Source organism: Pantherophis guttatus, chromosome 1, assembly GCF_059756535.1.
Source record: "Pantherophis guttatus breed Tessera chromosome 1, ASM5975653v1, whole genome shotgun sequence".
Classification (NCBI taxonomy): domain Eukaryota; kingdom Metazoa; phylum Chordata; class Lepidosauria; order Squamata; family Colubridae; genus Pantherophis; species Pantherophis guttatus.
Window position 1 is genome coordinate 41,306,599 of NC_142063.1, and position 14,435 is coordinate 41,321,033.

The window sequence follows — 14,435 nt, forward strand, 5'->3', positions numbered from 1 at the left end:
GTAACCCTCGTTTAAGCAATTGCCTCATTTAACAACTATTCACAATTACAATGGTGATGAAAAAGTAACTTTGTGACCTATCCTTGCACTTACAATTTTCATACGTTTGTAAAGCAAAGGAAAACTGAAATAAGATAATAAGTGAGCCTGGCTGGCTCCTGGAAATCTATTGATGTTGCTAAATGTCTAGCCTACAGCCCTGATCCCATCCAAATAACACATAGGAAAAAATTTGTCTAACTTTACACATCAGCCAAGGCTGGCTAGATACAGCTGTTTTCATAAAAGAAAGAAAAATGTGTCTTGACAATAGTACCAATATCCACTTTTTAATATTGATACATGTTGTTAGAGAAACTCTGAAAGCATGAATTCATCAGTATGTTTTTGTTTGTTTTGAAAATGAGTACAAATGGATATTATAAGCTTTGCTATAATAAAACCTCCTGTGTTAGCGAAGACTATAGAATACATGTCTAGACTTTATCAAGGAATAAATTGTACTGCAATTCTGCACTTAACACTAAAATATATATTGAAATTTGTATCGATTTATGACTGTCAATTTCTTAATTTCGTTGAGTGAGGGTCACCTCCCCGCTGCCCTGAAAGAGGCGGTGGTGAGGCCTCTCCTCAAGAAGCCGTCCCTGGACCCAGCAATATTGGCTAACTATCGTCCTGTCTCCAACCTTCGCTTCATTGCGAAGGTTGTTGAGAGTGTGGTCGCGCAACAGTTTCCACAATTCCTGGAGGAAACATCCTATCTGGATCCGTTCCAGTCAGGTTTCAGGTCTGGGCACAGCACGGAAACGGCATTGGTCGCGCTGGTTGATGATCTCTGGAGGGCTCGGGACAGGGGTTATTCCTCTGTTCTGGTCCTATTAGATCTCTCAGCGGCTTTTGATACCATCGACCATGGTATCATGCTGCACCGGCTGGAAGAGTTGGGGGTGGGAGGCACCGTGTTACGGTGGTTCTCCTCCTTTCTCTCCGACCGGTCGCAGTTTGTGTTGGCAGGGGGGCAGAGGTCGACCTCGAGGCCTCTCATTTGTGGAGTGCCGCAGGGATCGGTCCTCTCGCCCCTTCTGTTCAACATTTATGTGAAGCCGCTGGGCGAGATCATCCGTGGCTTTGGGGTGAGATACCACCAGTACGCTGATGACACCCAGCTGTACATCTCCACCCCAGGCCACCCCAACGATGCCCTTGAAGTGATGTCCCAGTGCCTGGAGGCTGTGCGGATCTGGATGGGGAGGAACAGGCTCAGGCTCAACCCTTCCAAGACTGAGTGGCTGTGGCTCCCGGCATCCCGATATAGTCAGTTGACTCCATCACTGACTATTGGGGGCGAGTCTTTGGCCCCCACTGAAAGGGCTCCTGGATAGGCAGCTGTCTTTGGAGGAACATCTGACGGCTGTTACCAGGGGGACCTTTTATCAGGTTCGCCTGATTCGCCAGTTGCGGCCCTTTCTTGATCGGGATTCCCTGTGCACAGTCACTCATGCCCTCGTCACCTCTCGCCTTGACTACTGTAACGCTCTCTACATGGGGCTCCCCTTGAAGAGCACCCGGAGGCTCCAGCTGGTCCAGAATGCAGCAGCGCGGGTAGTGATGGGAGCAACATGGCGCTCCCATGTAACACCACTCCTGCGCGAGCTGCACTGGCTCCCGGTGGTCTTCCGGGTGCGCTTCAAGGTGTTGGTTATCACCTTTAAAGCGCTCCATGGCATAGGGCCTAGCTATATCCGAGACCGCCTGCTGCTACCGATGACCTCCCATCGACCTGTGCGCTCCCACAGAGAGGGCCTCCTCAGGGTGCCATCAGCCAAACAATGTAGGCTGGTGGCCCCCAGGGGGAGGGCTTTCTCTGTGGGGGCTCCCACCCTCTGGAATCAGTTGCCCCCGGAGATAAGAAGAATCCAGGACCTCAATGCCTTCCGTCGTTCCCTGAAAACCTATCTTTTTCAGCAAGCCGGGTTGGCTTAAGAAGAAATTTTAAAATTTTTAAATCCTTTTAATTAGTCTGCGATTTTTAATTTTTTGGGCCAAATTTTATATATATTTTTAAATGTTTTAATATTTGTATTCTATGTTTTTTATCTTGGCTGTACACCGCCCTGAGTCCTCAGGGAGAAGGGCGGTATATAAATTCGAAATTAAATTAAATTAAAAAATTAAATTAAACATAGAAGATGGAAAGCAGGTTGTGATTTCTGAAACCTGCTCCATCCTGAATGAAACTTTTTTCTGCTACTTTTTGAAGCCTTTAACTAAAATTCAGTGCTTTATTTATTTCAATTCAAATCATAATTAATGTTCAGGGTTTCATCTTAAAAAAACTGATTAATAAAGAATCTGATAGATAAAAACCACAGTTGAATTTTAAGTTTTAATTAAAGCTAATAAGAGAAATGGTTAGAATTGATACATGAAAATAAAAAGAAAGGTACAGAGTAAATATACAATTTTTCCCCATTGTCAGGGATATCTTTATATCTGCTTAAATTATTTTTTTTTCTAATAACATCTAAGTCCTGAAAAATTGTAAAAAATGCATTTTAATGTAAATATCATGAAAACATAGTAAAAACTATAAAGGAATTAATACACAAAGCAATCACAATGTATGAAATTATACTACATTGCCAAAGGCAGTGTTCTGGTATATTGTTCAAGATCAGGTTGATTTATGTAAAAACAATTCTACAAAACCTATTATTAACTTAAACCAACCATGTTACTGATCATATTCCAGGGATGGATTAAAAATTTGTTATGCTTGCTTTCCAGTCCACCCTCTGACAATAGGCAGACTGATCTGAAAAGTGGCATGTCCCATATCAGATAGAAAGAATAACATATGGTAAGCATCTTAGACTATAATAAAACATATAGATTTACAGAGATTAAGCCATTGAATACAAAGTTAAAGAGACAACTGCTGAATGAAGCTTGGTTAACTATGTACAATAGTTGTAAAGAGCTCTGAAGAGATCATATTAACTGCTTGTGGTAATCTTAAAACAGCACCTTAATTTACTCATAAAAGACTGAAAAATTAAAGCAACACATGGCATATTTAGAATGTGGAATAACAGAAAAAATAATTAAGATACAATTTTATAAAGTTAAGAATATATTTATAAATAAGGTATTAGGAATAAAGCATTTATATAACTGTAGTACAATTTTTTTTAGTCTTCACAATGAAAACGCATAATATGTATACGTTACTATATGGTTATATGTTAATTATTAACAGGCATTTCCAATATTACATAAACACCATTTACATATTTACATAATATATAAAACACAGAAATATGTTATTCACTTCAACTTGCTTACTGGTGTCATAAATTAAATCTATTACTTGCATAAGGTAATTTAGATAGTGAATAAGCACTGCAATTCAATCTAAAGCAAAAGGTTGATTTAGCCACATGTTAGGATGCTATTTGAGCATACTAGAACAGGCACTATCACTGTTTTCAGCCAAACTGTAAAGCAACTATAATTACAGACGATTGTGGGATGCTATATAGCTCTCTTTAACATTTGGGCCTTTTTCTTGGCCATTCATTTAATCAAGAAACCTATATAAACATCCATTAACATTCAGTACTACAATGTTTACAAGCCAGTAGATGCTCTGCAAGAAGCTGGCTAAGAAAAAAGGAAAATTGTTTAATAATATTATAATCACACAAGGAATAAACTGCCTTTACAGACTCAAACTGCTTGGCCCTGTTAATAGGCTTGTTTAGAGAGCTATGAGATTTTAGAAGCAAGGTCTACCTACCTGTACAATGTGTCACACGACGCTTCCCTTGTGGTTACAGAGACAGAGATAGAAGTGCTAGATAAAGATGCATTCAAGAACAGTCAGGCTTATCTACATCCCTGCTCTGTGGAGTACCCAGCTTCTATGATCAATGCAGGTAATATAATATGTCCCTAATTTGCATTTGTATGGATATGAATAGAAAAATCCAAGTACATACAGTATGTAATTTTGTGTAGTTTCTGCAGCTTCCATTACCTTTCACAATCCAAATATACTATCTCAAAAAGCAGACTGCAGAGGAAAAAATAAAGTCCCAAATTTTGTTTTACTGCTGTTCTGTTGAGTAGTATTGGTTCAGGTGATACAAATTAATGTTTGGCATTCTGTTCAAGCTAATGTATAAATCAACTATAAAAGAGACCTCCATGATAAAAAGTAAAAAATAAATTTGGATTTTCTTGTAAAAATAATAGTTCAGTAATTGGATATCCTTTAAAAAATTCTAATATTTTAAATAGCCCAGAACACTTCAAATGAACTGAAAAGCTTTCTGTGAGAGTTTTTATTCGAAAGCCAGACTGAAATTTGTTTTGTCAAATACGGTACATGTCCTTGGCCCATATTGCCAAGGTTATCAGAAACTGGTGGAAGATATTTATAGGGGGAAAAAAGAGAAGCTGAGAGAAAACCTGTTCTTCCCTGCCAATCTGTCCACATTCTTCACCACATTCTTCCCTGCCAATCTGTCCTCAGAGTACTCTTCCACACTGGTATCTCCACTAGGCTAATTTCTAGTTCTGGGGTCAATTCTGGATGGGATTGGATTTAAAAATTCAAAAATGGCATTTAACAGGGAAATTCAAGAGGCACACTCTAGCACCTCCACTCCTTCCCATCAGTTCTATTCTGGTTTAGACGCTGACATATGAGGATTTATATTATGCAAGGAACATTTTACACATCCAATTTAAGCACTATCTTCAAAATCATAACCTTGATCCATATTATTATTGATAATTTAGTTCTCTACTGGTTGTATGGATTATACTGACAGGGTACTACAGTGTGTATAAACTATCCACATTTTTTGTGTGTGAACTGTTTGCACAGGATTGTGCAGTATCAGCCATAGAATACCCTGCTTAATCAGTTTCTATATTGCTACTATGTAGCGGAAATCCATAGTGAACAAAGTCATTGAGATAAGATATATAGTTTTGGTATGTTGCATGAACACAGCAATTGTACTCCATTAACCCAGGTTTATTATATTTGGAACTGCAGCATTCTATTAAGGAAATGTTAGCTACATCAAGACATATTATTCTGAGGGAAAGACTGACAAATATTAAAATTACTGAACAAACTGTAGACTTCTTTTAAGATGGTAGCAATATAAATAGCAAATAAAAAGTATAAGCTTATAAACTTAATATGGCAAAGTAGTTTGTTAAAATGTGAACTTTACAGCAATTCAGTAATCACTACAATGAAATCTAGGCTATGATTTAGGAACCAAAGTATAATAATTCTGCTAACATATTATTTAGAGAAAGTATTTCAAATATTCATATTCTTTATTAGAACAAAAGTTATATATTTTTATAAAAGAAAAAAGAAAAAAAAACAATTACCTGCACTGAACATGGGTTCCTTGGGTTTGCTGTAAAAACAATCAAGAAAGATTATTTTAAATAACATTGACCCCATACATCCTTCCTTCCAAACATCCAGTCCTTGAATACCCATTGTACTTTTGATTAATTCTTCTCCTTTAATATCATCATTCATTCTAAATCTCTCTTAAACTAATATATCGAATTTCTATGCTGCAATCAAATGACTTTCAGAGGCTGACAGAGTGTAGAAAAAGTTACAATATCCACAGTCTAATTAAAACATGAAACAAAAGTAACAGTAAAGAATAACTTTTTTTCCTTTCTTCCAAAAAAGGGGAAAAACCATGTATAATTTAAGAAAAGGATCCCCAAGTTTGATTTTCAATGTTTTTCTAAAAACCCTAACCTGGTATCTGTCATGAGGCTGTTCCAAAGCATCCCCATCCCTACAACAGACAGAACCAACTGGCTTCAGAGCCCTGGTATTTTTGAAAACATTAGACTTTAATAACCTCTTCCCTAGATGTTTCAATAGGTTATACCAAAGTACATAGTCTTGCAGTTATCCAGAAGCCAAGACACAAGCAGCTTTATAGGTCAAAACTAGCATTTTAAAAATTGTACCAACAAACTAATCAGCAATCAGTGCAGGGTCTATTATAGGATTGGCATCATGTGCTCCTATTGTTGATTGCTAATAAATATGCAGACTGCCACATTTTGGTCCAATTATAGTTCCAAGTAGTCTTTAAGTGAAGTATTTGGAACTATATGGGGATAGAGGACCTGGCTACAGTGTCTATGTAGTAATTTGAGAATGAATTCTTATAGCCAGGTCCACCAGCTGCAGCTGGGCATAGTCTCCATGGCTTCTACCTGCTGTTCAAGCAGAAGCTGTGAGTCCAGAATTCCTACCCGCAAGTCATGAGCCTGTTCCTTCACAAGTAGTACCTGCTCATCAAGAAATAAACACACTGAAGTACAAATAGCAACTCCATCTTGCTTGGATTCAATTTCAGCCTGTACCTTTGGCTGCTTACAGCCTCCAGACATTGCCAAAGGACAATAACAGCTATTCCTTACAGACTGGGGTAGCAATGTATAATTGGATACCATCAACAAACTGATGGTACTGTACTCCAAACTCTCTATACTTTCAACCAAAAACTTCATAAAGATGTTATACGTTGCTACCCCAGTCTGAAAGGGATAGCTGTCATTGTCCTTTGGCAGGGGAGAAAGGACTGATCCTTGAAGTACCCACATTGGGGGCCACTGAACCAACATCTCTTCCCTCACTACACAGATTGAAACTATTCACCAAGAAAGGAGCAGAATAATTGTGAAACAATATATCCTATCCCTAAAACCCACAAGTGGTCTAAAAAGGTAGAACTGTTAATGATATCAAAGATTGCTGAAACACCCAGCAAGACCAGGATATTGATACACTACCTCCTTCCAGATCTTGGCACAGGTCATCCAAGAGATTGACTAATGTTGTTTTTGGTCAATATCCAGTCTTAACCCAGATTAAGAAGGTTTTATGCTCCCTATCACTGTAACTCTGATTCTTCCTCAACATTCTAAAACTTGCTTATATTTTAAGATTCTCTTACCCTGACTATTTTAAACTTCTAACCAATTCTTGTTGCACTGTAGTAATTTCTTCCATTCAAGCAATGCTATCGAAATAATTAATATCCACTTTTATATCCTACACAGTGCTTCAATTTAGGTCCAACACTAGCTCCCCATCCTTTTTACATCTATTTTTATCTCATAACTGAAATACTCATTATATGAGCATTTCATTTTTTTTCTCCTTTAAATTTCTCCACAAGAAGTTTGTTTACTTACCTGTAAGTTCTTCAAATAGTCACTTGAGAATTTTCATGGACTATATGCCCTTGTAGAACCTGTTTAGAACTTTCTAGAGTCTACCATATTCTTTGGTGGGAGCCTAACTTAGAACTTTGATATAGGCCAGTTCAAGAAACAGACATAACAGAGATAACGGGAACACTCTTTGTTGTAATAATGGAGAATAACAGTATCTTAAAAATCTGAAAGTTTGGCAGGACAAGAAAAAGACTCAGGATCTTAATTTACTTATCATAGAAAACCCATCATGGACTGAAGAGAACAGAATAATTTTTTATCTTCAAAGGATTACCTGCTAGATCAAGGCCTTGATCTAGCCATTACATCTAACTAACCAGAGAAAAGGGGAATCTTGCCATTAAGTGACTTATAGTCAGAATTTGGAAGAGTTGATAGGGTAGAATTAAAATAGTGTTAATTTTAAGTTAATCTTAAAATTATTAATCTAAGATCATAATTTATACATATAAACGTATTTAGTTAATAGAGCTATGATGGTTAAAAATAAGCTGAAGGAATTCCATGAAAGTCATGCTCATAGGGCTTCCACCAACCAATTTCGTTGTATACATGATGTACAATGACAGTAAAGGCTATTATTATTATTATTGAAATTCTAGGAAGCTCTCCATAATGCCTAAATTCCAAAGACCACAATGAAGAAATGTCTTCTCTTAACCTCCTGAGCCCCAAATAAATGTAATTTAGAAATTCTGCTTTTCATACCAGTCACTGTTCTTTTTACCACTAGATGAACTGCTTGTGGATCCAGCTCGATTGCGATTGCCTTTGGAATCTCCATAACTTTCCCTCCGACCACCAGGAGAAACACCTTCAGCTGAGTTGGTTCTTTTAATAGTGCTAATAGAAAACAATAATACTGATTAAAGACACAATCATTAGCCCGAACTACATGCTGAACACTTTCAAAATACACTCCCAAGCAATTATCCTGGTAATTCAGCAGCACTCCCCAGCTTTAGCTTTTTACCCAGCTGCTGGGGTAGAATGAGGATATCTGGAACTGACTCTGGGGCATCCAAAGGATGATTGATGCAGCAAGTTTTTGTTTCTTGGCCTTCTGGTTTATGGTTTCATGGCTTATGATTTATTATTGTGAGCCACCCAGAGTTGTGTTTAAGATGGCATCCATACAAATCTTTTAAATAAATAAATATATTTTAAAATGAAATTACTAATCTGTAATTTCAAATTGAGGGGGAGCATGATAAATTAAGACTTTCAACATAAATTAAGTTCCAGAAAAATAAAATAATATAGAAAGAAAACCGATTTACGAGGAACCGATATATAAATCATATTCTGATTCTGATTATTAATAGAGAAGAACAGGGATTCTTAGTACAAAGTTATTCAGAGATATAACATATGTATGGGCAGGCCTTCCACACATCAAATTGACAATAAAATTCCATACTAACTGTATCTTTAAGGCTAATAGCAGAGTTAGCCCTGTACAGTACTGAATGCATTCCAGTAGTCTGAACATTATAGTATGGGAACAAAAAGTGTTTAATTGACATATCAATGAGGCTAATAATGGTCAGCCTTTGGCACTAGTCATTTGGGCCTCCAGTGACAATAATAGTCACAGGAGCAATTCCAAATTTCTATTCTACAAGAATGCAAACTCTTTTAGAACAGTGAAACTCACAATTACCACACCAGAAATCACATACCATAAGGTCTCCAACTTACAAGTAGTCCTCGACTTACAACCATTCGTTTACTAATCATTTGAAGTTACCATACCACTGAAAAATATAACTTATGACCAGTTCTCACACATATCACCATTGTAGCATTCCCACAGTCACAATTCAATCATGATCAAAATTCGGTGCTTGGCAAACAGCATGCATTTATGATGGTTGCAGCATCCCAAGATCCTGAGACCTTCCTTTCTAGGGAGCTTCTGACAAGCAAAGTCAATAGAGGAAGCTAGATTCTCTTAACAAGCACATGGTTCACTTAACTGCAGTGATTCACTTAACAACCTTAGCAAAATGCTCATAAAATGCAGCATTTGCTGAGCGTGACTCACTTAACAACTGCTTTGCTTACCAATGGAAATTTGGAATTGTGGTTGTACTTTGAAGACTGTATTCTGATTCCATCTCAAGTTATTAGCCCTCATCTACCCCAGAATGTGCACATCCTCTCTTTGTTCAAATGTTATAGTCAAAGAGCAAGATATCCTCAGTTTATTGATGACATAATGCCGCAGATCCACAGATAACCAATGACAGCCACTTCATATAGTAGTTAATAGCAATGAGGACTAAATAATGCTTTGTGGCATCTAAAGCCTTATTACCCAATGTTATTTTTCAATTTTTTCTCGCAAGAAAGAGAACCACCACTGTAACGCAGTGCCTCTGAACTACCAACTGCAGATACCATAGGTGACCACACCAAAAACTTGTCAGACATTAGATAGAATCAACAAAAAAATAATCAACGCAACCACAAGTAATTCTGTTCCTAACCTAGGCCTAAAACAAGTCTGAAAAATCTTGAACTAATCAATGTCCACAATCATCCCCTTTTGGCAAATTCAGATAAACCAAAATGGGTGGATGTCAAGATAACATCACTGGGCAACTTTAAATGTCTGACTCAAAAACTGTAAGCTATTCCATGGGACATGGATAGCAGAGCATATACAGTATTTCATTAAAAACAGGCTTTTAGTTGGTTTAAATGAGTAATTTTATTTCAGATTTGCAAAATTTGTCAACCAGATCTTTGAAGTCTCTAACATATTTTCCAATGTAAATGGTAAACCAGTCTTATCAGCCTACAGATTCTGTTTGTTGACTTCTTGAGGATGCAAGGGAGCTACATAATGCCCATCACTGCCAAAAAGCATGACCATATGCACTAAATGCCATGTGGATGTTTTGTTTTGTTTTTTGTTCCACAAGTTTTATGTCCCTTTTACCTTATATGTATTCCTCCCAGATACCTCCTAAGCAAAAAACTGCTCTTCTGTTTCATTCGAAAAGCAAGTATATGTATCTTCATCTATATGCAAGCAAAGGAATAATTTAGGATATTTTGAAACTCATTTTATTTCCTATTTCCAAGTGTCAAAGCTTCATTGCTGACATGAGACTCTGAGCCTAGAGCAGTGACCTTTTTGCCGTCGCATGCCAAAAGCGTGGGGGGCGTGCTGGAGGTCGTGCACGCGTGTGCCCATACCCATAATTCAAGGCCCCCCACCATGCCCCACCCCCTGCGCATGCACACGTGACCGCCCCCCCCGTGCTCACCCAGTTTTTGGCATGTGATGGCAAAAAGATTACTGGTGGGCCCGGTATGCCTGTTTTTCACCCTCCCCAGGCTCCAGAGGCTTTCTTGGAGCCTGGGGAGGGCGAAAACGGCCTCCCCCATGCCCCTGAAGCCCTCCTGAGGCCAGAAACAGCCCATTTCCTGACTTCTGGTGGGCCTGGAAGGCCCGAAAATTAGCTGGCCGGCGCGCACATGCACGCTGGAACTGAGCTAGGGCAACACTCATGTGCCCACAGATATGGCTCCGCATGCCACCTGTGGCACATGTGCCATAGGTTCGCCATCACGGGCCTAGAGGTTGGAACTGTCTGAACATGATAAGAAACAAGAGAGTTCTGAATGGCTTTTTGTGTTAATCTGATGACACCAAGATTGTAATATGTGATTCTAATACTTTGATTAATTTATTCATAGTTTTGAATAAACTGTTGTATACTCATACAACAGTTTTTATTGAAAGTTAATTATGAATGTAAGTTATTCTCTCCATAAAGAGTCAAATTATTTAGTTGATTTTTAGTTTAGTAGCCAAACTATAATTCTCCCCCTTTATTCCTTTCTTTTTCTCTCTGACCCGATTTACACAAAATAAAATCCACCACAAAAGGGATTTGTTTGCATTCCTTTACTTACAAATGGGAAAGGATGGCTTTGGCCATACGCACAGTTCTACAAAAACTGAGGCAAAACCAAATCACTTTAAGGCCTAAGAATACACTCCTGAATCTTGACATGCTGGAGATACTACAGGAAAACATGTTCTCCTCTTTATTATGATACTGAGAGAGTACGGATGCAGTAATTTAAGCATCTCTTCCCCCCTTTCTTTCTTTCTCTCTGTCCCATTCACATGCAAAACAGCACAGAAGCTGCGTTCTTAATTTTATACTACTGTATATGAGTGTGCACATAAAGGAACTAAGTTGCACAAACTTGTTTCATGCAATACTGGATAACACTGTAGAAATTATTGCTATATTAAGTTACAGCATGCCTAGGAAGTCTGAAATGTATTTGTAATTACTGTCAATTTTCTTTGTTTCAATTGCACAACTGTATACTCAGGTACTATAATTAAAATTTGTCATCTTGATTATTGTGACAGTAAACAAATTTATTGGGAATATCCAGTGAGATATTAGAAGCTCCTAGACAAGGTGAAAATGAGCACAATTTACTACTGTCATGAGATAATGGTTACTGCACAACATAGATGTTTGCCATTTCCTCAATTAGTAGAAACAGAAAAATTTGCAAACATAAACCCACAGTCAAAACGTATCTAGCAAATTGGAAGAGAGCATGGTGAGATGGAAAACTGCTCAGAATCCCAGGGAAGGGAGCATGCTTACACGCCCCAAAGTGGCCAATAGGTGTCAGGCTCTTCCTTTATCATAAAAGTCACCTGAGCACACTCCTAAATGATTCAACTGGCAATCACATCTGAAAATATTCATATTCACCCTGCCACTATTGTCAGTTAATGAGGAACACATCACTCTTTTACAGTTTAGTTGCAGTTCCAACATACTTTTCCTCCCAAGAAACTGAAATATACCTAATCCAAATTCTATGTGATAATGTTATTCTCAAAAAAGAGCTGTTTATGGGTTTTAGCTATAACTTGAAAATGGCTTGTAATTTTACCTATCAAAATCTGATAAAATACAGTATAAATGTTTTCTGTAAAACTATTTGAAATAAAAAAAAATTAAGTACAAAACTACTTGAACAAAAAACATTGAGGAAAAAAATAATTAAAACACTGTAAATAAAATAAAATGAAATTTCTAATCCTTTTGTTATTACAAAACCAAAAAAAGAAAGACGTGGAGTAAAGAATTCAGAGTAGGCAAGTTTATTATAATGAGAAAGTTATGGGTACCCTGACCCTCCCTCTCCTTTTTACTGATCTATTAGTGGATGTAAGTATTTACAGTCTTTTCCCATGTTAACATCATTAATTTTATTACGGCTTTTATTATAAAATATATTATCTATGGTACTCGATAGTGAAAGAATTAAACACAAACAAAACATCTGAAAATAGCCTAATATATCACCTCATTAATATGATTCTTATTAATTATTTTACCATGTTTATTATATTACTTTATAGAAGACAGTCAGAAAATGAGTTAAGATTGGTACTAAGCCATTGACTGAAAATATTACTGAGAGGGAAACACTCAGAATAGTAATTTTAAAACTAAAGATACGCAGTATATTAACATATATTAACATATATTAAATATATTATCTTCAAGACCGCCTTCTACCGCATAACTCCCAATGACTGGTAAGATCTCACAGAGTTGGTCTCCTCCGGGTCCCGTCAGCTAAACAATGCCGGCTGGCGGGCCCGCGGGGGAGGGCCTTCTCTGTGGCTGCCCCAGCTCTCTGGAACCAGTTACCTCCTGAGGTCCGGACCATCCCCACCCTGTTGGCCTTCCGAAAAGCGGTGAAGACCTGCCTTTTCCAGCAGACCTGGGGCCGTTGATCTCGCTCTTGCGATCCGGCGAGATCCGGCCATGAATGGTTTGAATGAGTTTTAATGTTTTTAATGTTTTTAATTTTTAAATGTTTTTTATAATGATTTTAAATGCATTTTGAGCCACCCTGAGTCTTCAGAGAGGGGCGGCATACAAATTGAATTAATTAATAAATAATAAATAAATAATAAATAATAACTTGATGATACCTTTTTGCTGCTGGTGATACAATTTCTTTCCTGGTTCCTGATGGAGAAGGTAGAGAACCACTAGATTTCTTTGGTAAGACAGTTCCATTATTGACAGTAGTCTTTAAAGGCAGTGTTTGAACTAGTGGTCTTGCTGTGAAATGAAAACAAATAAACAAACAAACAAATAAATGCTGAAATTTACAAGTTCAGAAGTGTACACAATACTTGAAGTAAGACCTAATTATTGCAAAATAAAGTGGAAAGATGACTACCCATTATTTGGAAAGTTCTCTTGTGGCAACTGGAGATATATATTCAATTTGTAATTTATTACTAGGTAGTAGTAATACAGTACTGGAAGATCCTTTTCCACAAGGACTAAATCTGCCATTCTATATCTGTGCATTTCTTTCTTTTTTTCTAAATAAAACACTGCATTTTTAAGAAGTTGGTTTGCTATTTTCAGACCATTTCTTTGATTTATTGAGACCATTTCATTTTTTTAATCTTCTAAACACTTAATCATTCCACCCAATTGTATCATCTGCAAATCTGATAACTTCTCCATCTGTGTTATTAGTAAAAAATGCTGAAGTATATAGTCCAAGACTGAATCCCTAGTATTTCCACTCAATACTCTACATCATTTTTATATGAAATCACTGAGCACAATCTTTGAGAATAATTTGCAAGCTAAGTGTCTAGTTAACTATCTCACCTTCAATTCAAATCTGATTAACCTGCTAGTCAAAATTTCTTGAATGTCTTGTTAAACGCATAGCTGGTATCAATATATAACATTTCAACAATATATTAAGAAATAAATCAATCCAAAATATGAAGATTAGATTGATAAGACATGTTCTTCAAGATTCATACTAAATTTATTATTAGCTCTAAAATTTCCTATTAATGTTAGACAGATTGACTTTGTTGTTCCCTGTGTCTGCTGTTCTTGTTCTAGAAGGTAGAAACAATATTTACTTGCATCTTATTAATACAGAAATTCACTCATTTTCAGAAAATACTATCACAGCCTTTAGCATATTCCTTCTGGCCCTGAAAATTGGAGTTTATACAGGGCAGTAGGTAAGGAAATTTCAAAACTTATGCTTTGTCATTTGCTATAAACTTCAGCTACATGACT

At 37.0% G+C, this 14,435-nt stretch overlaps 1 protein-coding gene across 8 annotated transcripts in view; it reads right to left on the reverse strand.

Annotated features, from left to right (window-relative positions):
- EML1 (EMAP like 1) overlaps positions 1-14,435 on the reverse strand; it is a 136,712-nt gene that overhangs the window by 37,867 nt on the left and 84,410 nt on the right. For 7 of the 8 annotated variants that reach the window (XM_087872274.1, XM_034418459.3, XM_087872297.1 and 4 more), the window contains exons 3-5: positions 13,307-13,439; positions 8,017-8,151; positions 5,422-5,450 (exon numbers count right to left, since the gene is read on the reverse strand). In XM_087872274.1, the coding sequence (XP_087728400.1) occupies positions 5,422-5,450; positions 8,017-8,151; positions 13,307-13,439 (297 nt within the window). Of the gene's footprint in view, positions 1-3,802; positions 3,830-5,421; positions 5,451-8,016; positions 8,152-13,306; positions 13,440-14,435 lie in introns of all 8 variants that reach the window. The other variant, XM_034418458.3, reaches the window with a different exon arrangement.